We start from the raw sequence: 18,676 nt of genomic DNA, 5'->3' as shown, positions 1-18,676 counted from the left end.
TCAATAACAAGCAAGTGAGAAAACGCCCATAAGAAAATGTGAGAACCCTTCTTCGAATAAGACTGGTAAAAACTCCCAACATCGAAAACATCATAGAAGATGCATATGGACTCCATTTTCGATGAACTCAAGCTTATCATGAAGATGACCATAAGTTCTAAAACTCACAAAGAGAAGCACCAAACAAGAACCAAGAAGTATGATGCAAGGATGCAAATGGGTTGAGCTCTCAACGAACGATACGATCAAGCTACTCACTTGAGAGCCCCCCTTGCCAGTACGACAATCTATCCTAAAACAGAAAACCTATCAAGGGCAAACCTATACCTTGCACCTCGTCCTCTTGAGCTAGATGACGGTGATCTTGGCTTCTCAAGATGGACCACCTTTCTTGATTGCGTTGGCTTGATGAAGACTAGTTGATTGCTCCCCCATACACACTATGGGTGAGCCGCTCTTCAGAATATCTTCACAAGTCCATTGCCACCATCCTCCACCACTTGACGTCATCCTCCATGGGTTGTATGAGATCTTCCTCTTGACGCAAGCCCATGGAAACACACCTAACCCCACATAGAACTCTCACGAAGACTATGGGTTAGTACACAAATACATAATGGACAATGCTTACCATACCATGGGATCACTTGATCCCTCTCGGTACATCTTGTACGCTTTGTGCGTTGATCGTCTTGATTTACTCTTTGTCTGACGATCTTGATCAGCCTTGTGTCTCTATGACCATTCTTTGGATAATACCTTGAATACCACCTTGGTCATCATATAAACTCCTCGACATCCTATAAACCCAACAGATGGACTTCAAGAAGTGCCTATGGACAAATCCTATAAATATAACTTAAGCCTATGGAGAGATATGCTCTAACAAGGTGCTTCAAGGGTGATGTCCCTTTCCAACGGGGCAGTGTAAGGCCGCGATGAGTGCACACACCTTCCGATCCCGCTCCCAAACATTGCGAGGGATGGCGGCAATAATCATCGCCGCTGCAAGGTTACAATGTAGAAATATGGTGCTCTCTCATCGGTGCTGTAATCGCAGGACCTTGACGCTGATGCAAATCACGACCGGTGCTACAACCATATAACATGCAACACTGTGAGCTATGGTTGGTGGTGCAAGGGGTGGTTGCAACATTTGTCGTTGATTTGAGCCATGTCGGCCGCTGCAAGGAATTATCGCGACATCCAACGGTACTACTTGGGCATGAGCACCCGACTCGAGCTTGACCCAAAAAAAACCGGGCCAGGTCGGGCTTAGCATTTGGGTTAGGCTCGGACCTCATTTTCCAGCCTAGAAGACAATTCGAGTTGGGCTTCCGCGTTTTATGATTTCATGCCTAGTTTTCAGGCTCTTGGCTAGGCTTGCACTTCACGACATTCAGCCGGCCTTTCGGGCTTGAAAAATAATTGGTGAGCTAGGCCTAGATCTAGGGGAGAGGTCGGCCCACTCGCACACCACGTCCAGGAGCAACTATGTCTCGCCTTCAACGAGTCTTGTCTTCGGACTCGCTGAAGGGCAAGCGAGCTTTCCCTTTTTTACATTTTCTGTTTTCTTTATTTACTTTTATTTTTGTAATTTTGTTTATACTTCAAAATATCCTCTCTCTCTCTCTCACACACACAAGTATTTGAAAAAATGTTGAACAAGTATTTGAAAATGTTGAACTAGCATTGGAAAAATGTTGAACATGTATATAAAAATGCTGAACTAGTATTTGAAAAAGGTTGATCATGTATATAAAATGTTGAACAAGTATTGGAAAAATGTTGAACTAGTAATTGAAAAAGGTTGATCATGTATATAAAAATGCTGAACTAGTACTTGAAAAAGGTTGATCATGTATATAAAATATTGAACAAGTATTGGAAAAATGTTGAACATGTATATAAAAATGTTGAACTAGGATTGGAAAAATGTTGAACATGTATATAAAATGCTGAACAAGTATTTGAAAAATGTTGTAGAAGTATTTGAAAAAATATTGAACTAGTATTTAGAAAATTTTGAATAAGTATTTAAAAAATGTTGGACTAGTATTTAAGAAATGTTGAACAAATATTTAAAAAATATTAATCACGTATTTGAAAAAGGTTAATCATGTATATACAAATATTAAAAAACTATTTGAAAAATATTTATAATGTATATAAAAATGTTGAACAAGTAAAAAAAGTTAGATGTAAATTAAAACAATGTTGTTGATGTATACCAAAATGTAGAATAATAACCAAAAAAACAAAGAAACAAAAGAAACCAAGTGCAAAAAAAAGAAAAAATGGAAAAGAAAAAAAACTCAAAAAAAGCCAGCTTGAATTGCCTCAAGTAGGACATGCACCTACTCCTCAAGCACCTCAAGTAGTACAACTTATCACAGACATGATATGGACGGAGTGGTAGCAGTACTCATCAGACCATGGATCGATCCCTTGTTTTCCCTTTCCCTCTCCCTCCTCTCCTTGAGAAATAGTCGTGCCTTCGGTGACATTTATGAACATCTCTAGGCGGGCCGTGCCGTGATATTTAAGCGTAGGTTGGGCCGTGCAGTGCCAGCCCACTTGGTCAGGTTTGGTCAGCTTTTGCTTCTTTATAAAAGTTACACTACGCAGCGGCGCCGCATGTGCATCTTGCCGTGCGGCGGTAAGTTAATCATCATCTATTAATTAGGTTATTTAAAAAACCATTACGATGGTTAAACTTCATTTTCTTCGTCATGCATGTATGCATGCATACATGCAATGCTGTCATCAATATTTTTTTTAATGTTTGAAATTCAAAAAAAAAAAAATCTATGAAACCGTCAACTCAATCGATGATCCGCTTTCATCATTGACTTTCTCGCGACGAGTTCTTCGAAACTAGATCCCATATCAACATGTTTCGTTAATTTTTTTCATTCGTACTTGCCACATTTTTTGACCCACTTGCCATATTATTAACCACTAATTTTGCCTGAGAAAAATAACTTAGTTGTCACTTTTGAATGTTGTTTCGTACAAAGTCTTGTAGCAGTTTTCATTATACATGATATAAAAGCATGTCATAAGTTGCATTTGCCAATTTAAATATGCCAACTTGTCATATTTACATACAACTTTGCCAGAAAACTATTTTATGTGTTTATTAATTTAACTATGTCGACTTGTCATATTTACAAACAATGATTTTTTTTCTTGTGGTCACCGGTTTTAAATATGTTGAATTGTCATATTTTTTACGCGTAATCGTTTTAAAAAAGTTGTTTGTACTTGTCAGTTTGATTATGTCGAGATGTCATATTTATACGCAATTTTAAAAAATATGATAATTAAGTTATTTTTTATCAGACAAGTAAGTACTTACTAATATGACAAGTAAGTGCATCAAATGTGTTGAATACGAGCAAAAGAAAAGTTGTCGAAACATGTCGATATGAGATCTAGTTTTGAAGATTTCGTCAAAACAAAGTCAATGACAAAAACGGATCATCAATTGAATTAACGATTTAAAAGATAAAAGTTTTTAAATTTTGATCATAGAAACAAAATTCAACACGAGCCTGCGGCACGGGAACCCAAATGTGCACACGCTTCTCTTTAGATTTTTTCAAAAAAAATTGCAGCTTTTGCAAAAAAACCAAAAAGAAAAACCAATGCTGTAGCTCGTGGGACCACATGTAAGCCTTGCTGGCCTGCTCCCTTCCCTCCCCTGCTGCACCCTTCCTCGTCTTTCGCTTTCCATGGCCGCCTCCCTCTCCCCCCCTCCGACCTTCCATCTCCTCCCCGCCCCCGCGCCGCGCCTCTTCCCCAGCTCCACAGCCACTCCCCGAGCAAGGCACAAGAGCAACTGCAGGAAGCCTCGTCCCTTGTCCTGCTCCGCGGCCACATCCCCGTCCCCTTCCGCTTCACCCACCACCACCGCCGGTGAGGCCAAGGCCGGTTCATGGAGGGACCTATGCAGCCTCAACGCCTGGGTGGTGGGCGACTACTACCGCCTCGTCTCCGCCGTCAACGCACTCGAGCCGCCTCTTCGGAGGCTTTCCGACGAACAGGTGGCGTGCCGCGTGGAACACCCCACCCACGATTCCTGGTTCCCGATGGCTTTCTATTGCGTGGATGATGGATTTATGCGTTCGTGCAGCTGAAGGGGAAGACGGAGGAGTTCCGCGCGCGCCTGAGCCGCGGGGAGACGCTCGCCAACCTCCAGGCTGGTTGGTACCCTTGCTGTTCCTGTCTAGTGTTGCATTGCAGCGTTCCCTTCGAGTTGTCGTCTGAGATGCATTGGGTGTTTGTTTGCTTCTGTCCAGAGGCGTTCGCCGTGGTGAGGGAGGCGGCAAGGAGGACGCTCGGCATGCGGCACTTCGATGTTCAGGTATACCAGCTTTGTTCTGTCAGGATGTTCAGGTAATGCACGAGTCTGTTTGGGGGTGATTGAGCTTCGTTTAATTCATGCTTTTTTGTGTTAGATTGTTGGTGGCGCCGTGCTCCACGATGGGTGCATTGCCGAGATGAAGACTGGCGAGGGGAAGACACTCGTGTCCACCTTGGCAGCTTATCTCAATGCACTGACTGGGGATGGAGTTCATGGTACTGCGTGCATTTAGATTGTTTGCGTTTTGCCCAACAAAAGTTCTTAGTTAAACTGTACCCGTTGAATCAGTCATCGCATTGTGCATGGATGAGCGCAATGCACACGTTCGTTCTTTTGTTCTTAAAACCACCATATTACCCAATGTAGTTTGCTAAATCATACTAACTTATGCAAGAGTATATATAAGATATTTTTGTTACTCGGATTATATACTTCTTGCTTGTGTTTGTTGATCCGAGCAAAGCTGTTTATTCAAGGTTGGTTTGTTGATATTATACATTGATCTGATCTGCTTTCCACGTTTCCATTGTTAAGCTCTAGTTAGCCATCCATGTCCTCGGTCCAACTTCTTTGCATTTATAAGCACTGTAATACTTTTTCAGTGGTGACTGTAAATGATTATTTGGCACAGCGAGATGCTGAATGGATGGGCCGCGTTCATTGTTTTCTTGGTCTAACTGTCGGTCTAATTCAGGTATACTTGTACATAATTCTGTTGTTATACTTTCTAGACCCCCTTATCGTTCTGGCTTGGAACCAGTTAGATTCGGCGTTGTTACAGTATTTTTTATAGAAACATATGATCTTAGGCAAACGTTTAACTTTCTTTCACTCTTTCATCTGTGTCATATATAGGCGGGCATGAAGTCTGATGAGAGGAGAGCCAACTATATGTGTGACATTACATACACTAATAACTCGGTAAGATGCTCAGTAGGACGACAACTTCTAAACAGTCCTATAGTGGCTATTCATCTGAGGACCTTTCTTCTTCTTGTAACTTAGTATTATATGTTAAAGCTGTCTTCATTTCAGATTTTTTTTTTCAAAAATAAGTTGTCTTTGAATCTTTGGCAAGACGCTCCCTGTGAGTTGCGACCATACTTGTTAATGAACCCTTTACCTGCTTATCTTGGTTATGTAGTACTTTATGGTGATATCCCAATATATATAGGTTCTCAAAGACTGCTCATAACCTACAGGAGCTTGGATTTGATTATCTTCGTGACAACTTATCACGTAAGAAAGAACAGCTAGTCATGAGATGGTACATTCGAGGCTGTCCCTTCTCACTTTTTCAGAACTGTGATTTGTTTATTTGTTAATTTTCTGCGTAATACACATTTTGATAGGCCAAGACCATTCCATTTTTCTATCGTGGATGAAGTGGATTCAGTGCTTATAGATGAAGGAAGAAACCCATTGTTAATAAGTGGAGAGGTTTTCCTTGCTAATTCTTTTGATAACCTTGTTCCTCGTATGCCTGGTCTGTCGAAATGCAAGATGTTCATCAGCATTTTCTATCCTATATTAGGATAATAGAGAAGCAGCACGGTATCCAGTTGCTGCTAAAGTTGCAGATCTTCTCATGGAGGGTGCTGTGAGTATTTTCCTGTTGCTTGAATTAAAGTTACAATTGTCATGGTTTACTAATATTTCCCACTTATAGTCATTATTTTGATTTGTTTCTGCAGCATTATACTGTAGAACTGAAGGGCAATAATATAGATCTAACAGAGGATGGAGTTACTTATGCTGAGATGATTCTTGGGACCAATGATCTGTGGGACGAGAATGATCCATGGGCAAGGTGCCATCACTGTTTATTTCTTTTGTAGCTTTCTGTTTGATGTAGTTACTCTGCTCTATGGATTTATTGACAGTCAACTAGTCAACTCAACATTTAATACACAGTTCTGTTCAAGTACTTTAATTGCCTATCAGCAACCCAGAAATATCATAGTTCTTCCATGGTAGCCTTAAGTTGTATATGAGTCATTTGGATGCTTGTCACTTGTGCATATCCTTTCTCCCTTTCACTGTATATCCAGATAGTTGTTTAGATGTGGTGTTAAATTATGCAACCCCATGTGAGGTGCGACCAACTTACTAGCAACTTGGACATGCGACATGACTCTGCCCCTAAACTTGTCAAGTGCTTCAGATTTGTGACGAATGCATTGAAGGCCAAAGAGTTCTACCGCAGGGATGTACAGTACATTGTCAGGAATGGAAAAGCTCTCATAATTAATGAGGTACTATATCAATTTCAAATTTGACTTATTTGCCATATATGGTGACTTAGTAGGTCATTTCTTTTCAAATAGTGGACATAGACTGACACTCCCATGTTTTATTTGAAAGATCCAAAAAGTTTTTTCTGTTAATAATTATACAAGTAAGCCTGTGGTTGGCTTTGTTTTTTCGAGAAAACGCAAAGACTCTGCGTTTCATTTCATTGAAAGGGAGATAGTTTCAGCTTTACATGCCTCCGAGCAGGAGGCCCATCGAAAAAAAGAAACACAAAACTAGTGAACATCCCAGGTTAACGGCAAGATCACCCCAAGGCCGACTGCCCCAGCCCTAGCCCAAAGGGCTGCCTCCTCTCTGATCCTAGTCGATAGCAGTGCAATGGAAGGCTGCTCGCCGTCAAACACACAAGAGTTGCGGTGCTTCCAGAGTAGCCATGCCGTCAGGTGAGTGATCGTGGCCAACCCCTTGCGCATGGCCTTTGGCGTCTCCCGCTTGGCGTGCATCCACCAATCGTTCAGCGTTGCCTCCTGGTCCGGCGGCCGGCATGGCAGCCGTAGCCAAGAGAGTGTCTCGTGCCACACGTGTCGCGAGAAGGGGCAGGTGACGAGCAGGTGGCGCATCGTCTCGGGCTCCTGGTCACATAAGACGCAACGCGGGTGGTGTTGCAGGCCACGGCGGCGCAATCTGTCCGCTGTCCAGCACCTGTCCAGGCTAACGAGCCAGAGGAAGAATTTCACGCGCGGCGGAGCCCAACTCCTCCATGTCAGTTGCCATGAGTCGCAGCTAGCGGAGCCGTGGAAGGTTGCCAAGTAGGCGCTGTGTGCGGAGTAGGATCCGCTCGAGGTCCATCTCCAGATGAGCTGGTCTGGCCGGTCGTTGAGGGCTACATTTTCTGTAACATGCCACAACAGCAGGTATTGACCGATCTCGTGGATGCCCATGTCTCCGCGAATGTCTCGAGTCCATGCATAGTTCTGGAGGCCTTCTGCAATGGTGCGCTGCTTGCGCTAGCGCTTGGGGATGCAAGCGTAGAGCTGCGGCATGAACTCGCCGATGGAGCGGCTGTCAATCCAGCGATCCTCCCAGAACTTGCCCGTTCTGCCGTCTCCCACGGAAAGCGAGGTGGAGGCGAAGAACAGGGCGCGCTCCTCCTTGGAAAACTGGAGGTCAAGGCCGTGCCAGGCACGCTCCTCGTCGGTGCGGCTGAACCAGAGCCATCGCAGCCGTAAGGCGAGTCCAGCACGCTCCATGTCCTGGACTTCAAGGCCGCCGAGGGGGAGTGGTCGGCAGACACGGCGCCAGTTGACGTGGCAGCTGCCTCCGTTAGCGGCGGCGCGATTTTCCCATAGGAATCCTCTCTCAATTTTCTCGATGAGCCTTATCGTCTTCTTCGGGGGGGGGGGGGGGCGAAGACTAGGATTTGGTGGATGGGGATGGCACAGAGCACGGACCTGACAAGAGCAAGGCGGCCCGCTTTGTTCATGAGCCTGGACTTCCAGTTGGGTAGCATGCCTCCAACCGTGTCGACCAGGGGCTGTAGCTGGGCGCTCGTGGGCCGTCGAATGGTGAGAGGGATCCCAAGGTATGTGAGTGGCAGATCCGTGATCTTGCACCCAAGGATCTCCGAGATCAGCGCAGAGTCACCCGGAGCGCAATTGAGCAATGTGGCTGAGCTCTTGCCGTAGTTGACATGAAGGCCCGTGGCTTGCCCAAAGAGCTGCAGGATCGCCTTGATCGCGGCAAGGTCACTGGGGGAGGGGTGGCAGAACAGCACCACGTCGTCCGCGTAGAGCGAGATGACCGGGATGGGGCGGCGTGGGTGTAGGTGCTCCAGGATGCCCAGGGTCGCGGCCTGCCGAAAGAGGCGTCCCAGCGTGTCCACCGCGAGGACGAACAGTTGGGGCGATTAAGGGTCGCCCTGCCGCAGCCCCTGCGGTGCCGGATGGGGGGGGGGGCTGGCTCACCGTTGATCAGCACCCGCGAGCAAGCGGACGACAGCAAGATGGCCAACCAGTCCAGGAATCTGCTCTCGAAGCCATACTGGCGGAGTACTTCGAACAGGAAGGGCCATGAGATGGTGTCGAAGGCGCGCGCGAGGTCGAGCTTGAGCAGGATCCGGGGTGTGCGCAGCTGGTGCAGGAGGCGCATCGATTGCTGGACGAGCACAAAGTTGTCGTGTAGGGAACGACCGGCGATGAAGGCGTTCTGGTTCTTGCTGACCAGCCTGTCGAGCTTCGGAGCCAGGCGCAGGGAGAGCGTCTTGGCGAACACCTTGGCAACAAGGTGGATTAGGTTGATGGGGCAGTAGTCGCCGATCGCCTGGGCATCCGAGCGCTTGGGGAGGAGGGAGACCATGGCCTGGTTGAGGCGGTGGAATCCTCTGCCCCTTAGCTGGTGCAGCTGATGGAACACGGCGATGACGTCGAGCTTGACAGTACCCCAGCAGGCGCGAAGAAACTCCGCGGTGAAGCCGTCCGGACCCGGTGCCTTGCGCGCCGGCAAGCGCGTGATCGTGCTCCAGATTTCCTCCTCCGTGAACGGGGCGTCGAGGTCTTGGAGGTCATCATCGGGTTCTATTAGGTGCTCGAGGTTGAGCGTGCATTCGCGGTCTGGAGCCGTGCCGATGAGGCCGTCAAAGTGCCCGAAAGCAGCCTCTGCCATCTCGCTTTGCCCTGTGAGGGTCTGGACGCCCGTGGACAGGCTGAAGATTGTGTTCTTTTGCCGTCGGTAGGAGCATTGCCGGTGGGAGAATGCGGTGTTGGCGTCCCCCTCCTTGAGCGAGGCAATGCGCGCCCGCTGTCGGGCTATGGTGCGCTCCAGCGAGGCGAAACCCAGGAAAGCGAGTTTCAAGCTCCTGTGCAGCCAAACCTCGTGCAGCGATAGCGTCCGGTCCTCCTGAGCTTTGTCGAAGCTGAGAATGAGCACCCTACATAGAGCGAGCTTGAGCTTGGCGCTGCCAACCGATTTCGCGCTCCAGCTGGTGAGTCTCCTGGCGGTGGCTTGCAGGCGCAGCCGGAGGCGGCGTAAAGGGTCGGCGTCATCCACCGACGCCCAAGCCTGCGGTGGTTGGCTTTGTGGCAGTTTGTTTTTGCTACAACATATCTTCCGATAAGATCAACAGCCTCAAATAACTGCCAGTGGACTACTCAACCATAATCCTTGATAACTAACCCCACCCCACCTACTGATTGCTTGAAAACCCGATAGATCATAGGAACATATGGTAGTCCTCTTCTTGGCTTCAGTCCACAAGCTCGGTTGATCATGCTATCCTTGAAAACCAGATAGAACATAAAAAAATATGGTATTCCCCACTTGGCTTCAGTCCACTAGCTATTCAATGGATCCAGGGCACGCTATTCTGTTTTGGGGAAAACTATGTAAGATTATTACCATGATCACTTGAAGCTGAAATACCATGTACTCAATTTTCTTGTGTTTAATCATTAATCTTGTACCTGACTAGGTCCATTTTTTTATCAGTCTGATCCTGCTGGCCTGCACTAATTCAATTTAGGAACTTGAGAAAAGTACCAATGTTTTAATCGCTTCTACCATGTTCTATCTCATGATCCTATATTTGACACTGCCTATTAGTCCATTACAATTGCACATTGACATATTTAGGAAGACTTTGTTCTGAAACTGTATTCCTATTTTTTTCTCCAGCTTACTGGTCGAGTTGAACTTACCACTGTTTTTATTGTTTCTACCATGCTCTATCTCATGATCCTATATTTGACACTGCCTATTAGTCCATTACAATTGCACATTGGCATATTTAGGAAGACTTTGTTCTGAAACTATATTCCTATTTTTTTTCTCCAGCTTACTGGTCGAGTTGAACCCAAAAGGAGGTGGTCTGATGGTATTCATCAAGCAGTAGAAGCAAAAGAAGGCCTCAAAATCCAGGCAATCATTGACTTACCCATTGCCAATTTGTACAAATGAACTAATATAATTTTTCTTTTATTAGTCTTGTCATTGTTTGTGAAAGTGTTTGACAGTTTCTTGTATGCAATGCTAATTGCAATTCATCAGGCAGACTCAGTAATTGTGGCTCAGATTACGTATCAGTCTCTGTTTAAGCTTTATCCTAAGCTTTCTGGGATGACAGGTACTGCTAAGACAGAGGTACGATATCTACTTGACCACTTCCTGGATAGTTTTTATGTTCATATTATTTATATTCTGCTGGTATGATCATATACTGGTTCTGCAGGAAAAGGAATTTCTGAAGATGTTTAAGATGCCAGTTATTGAGGTGCCCACGAATCTGCCAAATATACGGGTGGACTTACCTATCCAAGCTTTTGCGGTAAGGCTTCTGAGAAGTGAGATCATACCCAGTATTTTCCTTTGTTTATGATGACAAAATATTTGATGTCTACTATTACGTTTTGTAGACTTTAAGGGGTAAATGGCAATATGTCCGGGAAGAGGTAGAGTCTATGTTTCAATTGGGCCGTCCTGTTTTGGTTGGAACTACCAGGTATATTTTCTTTGCAACCTAAAAGAAATCTGATTTGCACTGCATTGCATATCACCAAACTTATTCGTTTGAAAAGTTAATAGCATGCCGCGAACACCCGTAATCTTCTCACGAGCCAGGCTGCAACTAGGCCTCCCTGTTGTATCAATTAGCAGAGTCAGGCATGCAAAAACCCCGCACGGGCTCGCTCTGCCCCTCCCGTGTGCTTACCTCACCATGTACACAGATTCACACGCCCATAACTTTGAGAGGAATTTCAGTTTTTCAACTCTCCCTACAGATACCCACTCCTCCTGAACACACTAGTCCCAGCACCCCCTCCTCTTCGATCAATCCGCACGCGTCCATGTTGATGGTATCACTGGATGAGGAGAATATGCACATGTACGGACTAAGAGCGACTCCAATAGCTCCAAATCCTTAAAAAAACTACTGTTTACAAGAAGTTGAGGCAAAAAAAGGCCCCCAACAGCTCCCTTAAACCCGATTTTTTACGGGATCCCGTATAATTGCTCCCCAACATCCCTCGTGTTTACGGAAAAGTGGTGGGCAGGAAACTGCCTGAAACTTCACGAGTGGAACATTAGGCTGCAGCCGCGCCGCTGCACTGGAACGCCGCAGCCGTGCTGTCACACTGGATCTCTATGGCGTTGGCCATCACCTCCACCATTGGCTCCTATCCAGTCGTTGGACCCCACCTCCCGCGTGATCGCGCCCATTGGCCACCGAAGGCACCGCCGATCGCCGCCCTTCTCCACCTGACCGGCCACCGTTGCCCCCTCCTCCTCCGCCACCAGCGCGCCGTTCAGGCCACAACCACCATGGCCAACGCCATGGCCGCTCCTGCCTGACCAGCAGCCGACGTCTCCATGTCTGGCCGACCCTGACACCGCCGCGCCTCCCATGTCCCGCACCGCTCCGGCCGCCGTTGCCACACACCCCATCGCCGTTTCACCGACTTGCTGGCCCCAGTGCTGTTTAATGGGAATCAGGGAAAAATGATTTTAGGGGAAGAAATTTTACCGGAATCGAGAAAAGTTGGTGTTAGACAACTTCCCTTAAATTTTACGGTCATCCGGTAAAATGACTTTTACGGGAAGTTTTTTACAGGAGCTAGTGGAGTTGTTCGTTTTACGGGAAGTTTTTTACAGGAGCTATTGGAGTTGCTCTAACAGTGGAGAGATGTCAGTAGCAGTGTTGGCACTAGGAGCAGCGATGTTGAAAACAGAGGTTCCTGCTGAAGTGCCTGTGGGCCTGACAGCAAAGCGACACGCTTTGCCTGTGTCGCTTTATGGTGACGCCATTTCCCCCCAAGTGTCCTGCATGTCAATCATTGTGCCGTCGTGTTGTCATTCTGCCATTATCTTGACATTGTCGTCCTTTATCAAAGCTAGTAACTTTCGCAGCAAAAGCCAGTGTGTAATTGTCTGCTTGGGTATGGACCGGGCCTGATTGAGGTGTCCTTGGACCAAGTAGGCTGGGAGCACCATATGGGCAGGGAGAAATAATCTTTTATATCAGGAACTTGCTTAGTAATGGTAATGATACTCCCCTTATGAAGTGGACACTTAAGAGTTATAGATATGATCAATCACAATTATAATCTATGTAAACTGCACTCCCTTTGTTACAAAATGTAGGGTGCATTTGAACTATCCAATCCATGCTTTGACTAACAATTAAGCCAACAATGCATGAGGTATGCTATATAAACTTGTTAACATTGGATTCACATTAAAGAGAACACTTTCTTGTGTTTGTGATTCTGTAGCTATCAATAAAATAGTGCGCAGAATTTATGATCAAAGTTCAAAATTGACCAGTCAACACACGGCCTTACATTTTGCAGAGGGAATGGATAGGATACCATTCAATGAATCTTTATCATAGGAACCAAAATATTCATGAAAACATATTACTTGGGGAAGAAAATCTGTCTAAATCTTCGATGGGGGCTGTCGCTATAATTACCTCGCCCGTTGGTACCATTCAATGTTCATGGGCATGGACACTTGATTTTACAGTAAGTTCTGCATGTGGTATGTTTGTGGCATTTGGAATTAATGGCATCTATACCCGTTGCAGTGTTGAGAGTTCAGAATACCTGTCGGATCTTCTTAAGTCTCGTAATATTCCTCACAATGTACTTAATGCAAGACCAAAGGTATGTAAACGCCTGATTTAGTTAACTTATTCTTCCATGTTTGGAGCTAATCGAATCGTTCTCGGCAGTATGCTGCGAAAGAAGCTGAAATAATTGCACAAGCTGGAAGGAAACATGCAATTACAATTTCAACGAACATGGCAGGCAGAGGGACAGACATCATTTTAGGTGGCAACCCTAAGGTAAGTACTTAACCTCTTCTCTTCATAGCTCTCTTTGTGTATATATATATGTGAAAGCAGAAAGCTAGCAGAGACTTTTCTCTCCAGGGCCTGATCAGTTCACTTTTCTGTTCTTGGTAGATGCTTGCAAAAGAAATTGTAGAAGACAATGTACTTCCATTTCTGTCGCACGACGCCCCAGATGTCGAAACTGAGGGGGAGTCCACATCCCACAAGGTGATTATTTTTGTGATTTTCTAGCCGTCCTAAGACTCCAAAGGTGTTTCTCACCATCACCTTTCGTTTTTTGGCAGGGTCTTTCCAAGATAAAACTCGGGCCATCGTCACTAGCTCTGCTTGCCAAAGCTGCAATCATGGGTAAGTAATAAGTATTGGACTGTCAGTGGTCGTATGCTCTGTAACCTGTAACAAGTTTTTTTATTGTGTTGCTCACTCCATGTATTCTTGTAGCAAAATATGTTCACAAAAGTGAGAACAATGAATGGTCTTTTCAGAAGGCAAAATCCACTATTATGGAGTCAATTGAAATGAGTAATACAATTGGGTTGGAAAAACTACAAGAGCGTGTGGCTGAAGTGACTGAGATGTACCCTCTTTGTGATGCAATAGCACTTGCTTATGCCACTGTCTTAAAGGATTGCGAAATTCATTGTTTTGACGAGGGTGCTGAGGTGAAGACATTAGGTGGGCTTCATGTAATAGGAACTTCTTTGCATGAGTCACGCCGAATCGATAACCAAGTAAGACACTCCTGATGCTGCAGGGTACACTCTGTTAGGCATGACTCTTATGCTTTTTTGTCGGATGTGATTTGAAACTAAATAAGTTTTAGCTACCAGGAGTATCTTTGGGGGAAAATAATTTCGATAAGCTGCTTATGTGGGCACATAAACGTAGAATCAACTGGCATTAAATTACGAACAGAACCTATTAAGTTCAGATGTATTATTCCGTTCTGTTAATTACATCTTACTGTAAATAAATTCAATATTCATTTTATTTATGTGCTGTTTCTATCTCTTTCATAGTTTTGACTAGGCTGCCAGAGTTCTTCAAAAGCATCACATGCAAACTTTGTGCTTTTGATGCAATATGTTGTCTGTTTTGTTGAATTAGTGGAATTTGTCAATTCTTTGAATAAAAGCTTGCTGAGAATATAGTTCTGGGTGATCAAGTTTGTACTGTCACAGTTGCATAAAATCTGCAAGTTTTTTTTCCGCAGTTACGTGGTAGAGCTGGCAGACAAGGCGATCCTGGTTCCACACGGTTTATGGTGAGGTATATCTGTTCCTGGACAAAAATACTTGTGTAACACTAAACTATTGTAGCTATTGTAGCATCTGATGATCCTTTTGTTTGCCGAATCTAAGTGTCTAACTTTGGTCAACTAGCTTACAAGATGAAATGTTCCGGAAGTTTAATTTGGACACAGAATGGGCCGTGAGACTTATATCAAGGATAACAAATGGCGAAGATATAGCGATCGAGAGCAACGCTGTTGTAAAACAGGTCAAATTCAATTTGTTGATATGCTAAACATTGCTACCTTTTCTTTTGGGATCACAGTGTATTATCTTGTACTCTTGTTTACATGTATTACTTTTCAAAATGCAGCTTCTAGGCCTTCAAATCAATGCAGAGAAGTATTATTTTGGCATAAGGAAAAATCTTGTTGAGTTTGATGAAGTCTTGGAGGTATATAATTTGTATCAGTCTCCATACTAATATACTGTTGTTTCATTCCCTGACCGTTATACTAAAATTCCAGCTATTTTTTTGTTTTATTTTTATGGTAGTTTTACTGGTCACCACAGAATACTGTTGATTTTAATGCCCTTTGATTTATTTAAACCATGATGTTTGTATCTAAATGAAAAGGTTACTGCTTTTATTGTTCTTAGTTTTTAGCGCCACAGCTTAATTTTTATACACGTCTCAAATTACAAACTGAGTTGGTTAATGCAATTTCTCCATTTCTTGAATTCCCTTGTTCATGGAGTATCATTCATATTTGATAGGTCCAAAGAAAGCACATCTATAGCCTTAGGCAGGTGATATTATCAGGTGACTCTGAAAGCTGCAGTGAACAAATTTTCCAGTAAGTTTGGCATCCTTAATTTGAGTTTATTTGATAATTTTTTTTCAAATGAGAGGTAACAAACACATTCTAAGATACAACATATTTTAGATAATATCTTAAGAGTAGAAATAATACATTATTGCTCACGCGGATGCAGGGTGTAACTTGTCAGAAGCATTTTATTAAGTGGGCAGTTAATATGTTATGTTCTGTTAGGTTATAGATGATCTGATGCACTGATATTTAATTGTGGGTTTTTAGGAGTTAAGGATTTATTTGTCATGTCTTGTGCTCCTGTGAACATGACATACATTGATGCTCGCCACTGCCCTGATAGGTCATAATTTCTTTGCTTGCTTGCTCGTTTTTGTCTCAATTAAAAACACTTTTCCTTGTTCGTCTGTTCAGTTTGCCTTTCCTAGGACACCCCTTCCGTCTGATGCTAAAACCTTATGTTGATCTTGTTCAGGATGTTCACCTTTTACTTTATCATTATCACTAGTCAGCTATCTATTCCTCTTTATACAAAATGATTCAGTTTTAAAACTTAAATCATTTATCTCTGAAAGTTTTTACCCCACCAATTACATGCCTTCAGTTGAAATGCTACCAGGTACATGCAAGCTGTAGTCGATGAGATTATTCTGGGAAATGTTGATCCCCAGAAGGTACTTTATCTTGCCCTGTTTTTATATATCATTTTTAGAATTTCCTCTTGGTGTGCTATGTGAGCTGTTCAGATTACATTTCATTTCAGCCACCTAAAACATGGGATTTGGCAAAGCTTTTGGATGAGTTTTCCAGTCTAGGCGGAAATTTGCTCACAGGTAATAAGCCTAAATATATAGTGAATTCATGTTCTTATGCAGTTAACTCATCTGACTTTGAGATACTCTGCAGAAACATTCAAGGAGACCCAAGAGGAAGACCTACAATCATCACTTGAGCAAATACTCAGATATGGCTCTGTGGAGGTCGATAATTTTGTTCTCCCAAACCTGCCAGCGCCACCTAATTCATTCAGGGGAATTCGTAAGAGAACATCTTCAGCAATGCGATGGTTTGCCATGTGTGTTGATGATACATCAAAGTAAGTTGTTATATAATCCAATATATGTTTTTCTTCAACACGGAGTTACACATTCACCCTCATGTATTCATAGTCTCTTTATACTTCGTCTATGTGATAAAAATCCAGGAAAGGAAGATATACAAACATTGTCAATCTTCTGAGGAAATATTTTGGGGATTTTCTAATAGCTACCTACCTGGAAGTGCTGCAAGAGTCCCGTTATCATGATGCATACATTAGGGGAATTGAGGTTTGCTTCTCTTACGAATATGTTTACGTGCTCTGTGTGGAGGTCAAGGTCATATTCTTTCTTGGGTACTTTGCAAGTGATGTTGCAATCTGCATAACCTTTACTCTGTTATTTCAAGTTCCCATACATTTTTATCATGTGAAATTCTGTTTGTGAAATCATATTATTTACCAACTAGCATAAGATTATAGTTAAAAATAAAGGATCTTGATTGTGGCCTCATGGGAATGCATGATGGATGCAATGTTGGCATTACTTGACAAGTTATATGTTTCATCATGGCCATTTTATATTTTTTCCCAAGTCAAAGCATATTCATCATGTAATCATGCAACTCTGTTGAATTGAAGAGGGAAGCACTTCTGAAGACACTTGATATGTTGTGGAAGGACCATTTAGTTAACATGAACAAGCTTAGTTCTGCGGTAATTTCAATCTTTCCCTCTAGATGTGCTGTCTCCTCTTTGATTACCAATTTTCTGTCACTGGCTCAGATTTTATAACTTTTTATTACCAGGTGAACGTCCGGAGCTTTGGGCACAGAAATCCTCTAGAGGAGTATAAGATTGACGGCTGTCGGTTCTTCATCTCAATGTTGAGTGCGACACGGCGATTGACAGTGGAAGCCCTACTCCGTTACTGGTCATCTCCAATGGAATCTGAAGAGATCTTCAACACTGCGGATCAATAGCTGAATAACATCACATCTGATGAACCCCGTTTCCTCGAGGTTGCACACGCGGATACTTCTAATTCATGGTCAGTAGAATCACCTACTGCTCGAACGTGTTTCTTGTCTAGATCGCCGTCTTGATTCCTCATTGGCAGAGAAGTCTCTAACACAAGCTTGACTTGGATGGCAGCCAGGTAACAGTAGGCTTTTCATATGGATGGCCTTCTTCCCCGGCAGTCTTAGATACAGGTTAGAAGTAGACATTGACCACTATCTAGTAGTAGTAGATTACTCCAGCAATGAGTTTTAACTCTGTAAAAATCGCAACTTTGATATAGATGAAGTATTGCATAACTGGATCCAGCTGATTATATATACACATGAGGTGCACAGCGGTTTTTGCCCGTGACAATCAGAGCTTTATTATAATGTTACAACTCCCAAGTAAAATACAGATTTGCGCACATTGTATTGTCGTATCAATATCATACATATATTTCTGTCCAGTCTTGTACACTATTTTGTGAGCGAAACCTTTACCAAACATCTCAATTCTCAAGTAGTGACACACTGGGCCTAAGGCCCCTCTTGTCAAGTAGGAATGGCATGCATGCGCGAAAAAGCAGAGCGGCACCCGGGCTCCAGTGAGCCTGGTATTTCTTTTTTACCAAAATACCATTTTCACATACTAGAAAAATCTGAAAAAAAGCATATACATGGATACGTATTTGTAATATACGTGTATAATTTTTCACTAATGTTTATGTTTTTATGTAGCGTATAAAAAAAAGACAAATACACAGATTAAAATGGGCCTTATTTTTGTTGTATTTGGGCCAGATTTTTATCTTTTTTGTGTAGAATGCAAAAAACCAAATTAATTGATGAAACTTTTTACATACTAAACTACCATGTATATGTATTTGTATTAAAAAAATTGGTATTTTTCGAAGCTTTTAAATATATATTGTTATTATTTTTGATGCAACGCCGCACTCGAGCATCTGGCTTGTGGACACGGAACTCTCGAGGCCGTGCTAACGGGCAGTAGCATCTGACACTTGTCAGGTCGCTGCTTTTTGATGATGATGACAAGGCAATCAAACCAAACCAAACCCATGGCAAACATTTCAACTTTCCA

The 18,676-nt window shown here is 43.5% G+C and overlaps 1 protein-coding gene across 4 annotated transcripts; it reads left to right on the top strand.

Moving 5' to 3' along the window:
- The first annotated feature begins 3,705 nt into the window (after positions 1–3,705).
- LOC123447923 (protein translocase subunit SECA2, chloroplastic) lies at positions 3,706–17,985 on the top strand. 4 transcript variants are annotated; one of them, XR_006631566.1, is made up of 31 exons: positions 3,712–4,049; positions 4,139–4,208; positions 4,305–4,369; positions 4,464–4,584; positions 4,972–5,063; positions 5,225–5,290; positions 5,572–5,636; positions 5,722–5,809; positions 5,904–5,969; positions 6,064–6,179; positions 6,534–6,624; positions 10,451–10,534; positions 10,664–10,756; positions 10,845–10,940; positions 11,029–11,114; positions 13,200–13,278; positions 13,347–13,460; positions 13,581–13,676; positions 13,754–13,817; positions 13,911–14,200; positions 14,683–14,738; positions 14,852–14,969; positions 15,075–15,155; positions 15,479–15,558; positions 16,154–16,208; positions 16,298–16,367; positions 16,441–16,630; positions 16,739–16,862; positions 17,213–17,287; positions 17,380–17,621; positions 17,730–17,985. XR_006631566.1 is itself a non-coding variant. In XM_045124648.1 (30 exons), exons 1-30 carry the CDS (start codon positions 3,738–3,740, stop codon positions 17,551–17,553), a joined length of 3,177 nt encoding a protein of 1,058 aa, XP_044980583.1. In that variant the 5' UTR covers positions 3,712–3,737; the 3' UTR covers positions 17,554–17,985. The 4 variants fall into 4 exon arrangements, 2 of the variants coding, with proteins under 2 accessions (XP_044980584.1, XP_044980583.1); XR_006631565.1 differs by having other exon boundaries at positions 17,726–17,985; XM_045124648.1 differs by having other exon boundaries at positions 17,380–17,985.
- The last annotated feature ends 691 nt before the right edge of the window (positions 17,986–18,676 follow it).

Source organism: Hordeum vulgare, chromosome 4H (assembly GCF_904849725.1).
Source record: "Hordeum vulgare subsp. vulgare chromosome 4H, MorexV3_pseudomolecules_assembly, whole genome shotgun sequence".
Taxonomy (NCBI): Eukaryota; Viridiplantae; Streptophyta; class Magnoliopsida; order Poales; family Poaceae; genus Hordeum; species Hordeum vulgare.
The sequence above is the reverse complement of the archived record's forward strand: the minus strand, read 5'-3'. Positions and strand labels throughout refer to the sequence as shown.

Coding starts and splice junctions, on each gene's coding strand:
- LOC123447923 (XM_045124648.1), top strand. CDS start 3,738: ATGGCCGCCTCCCTCTCCCCCCCTCCGACCTTCCATCTCCTCCCCGCC. Junction 10,535..10,663: donor AAGAAGGCCTCAAAATCCAG/GCAATCATTGAC, acceptor GCAATTCATCAG/GCAGACTCAGTAATTGTGGC. Junction 17,288..17,379: donor TGAACAAGCTTAGTTCTGCG/GTAATTTCAATC, acceptor TTTTATTACCAG/GTGAACGTCCGGAGCTTTGG.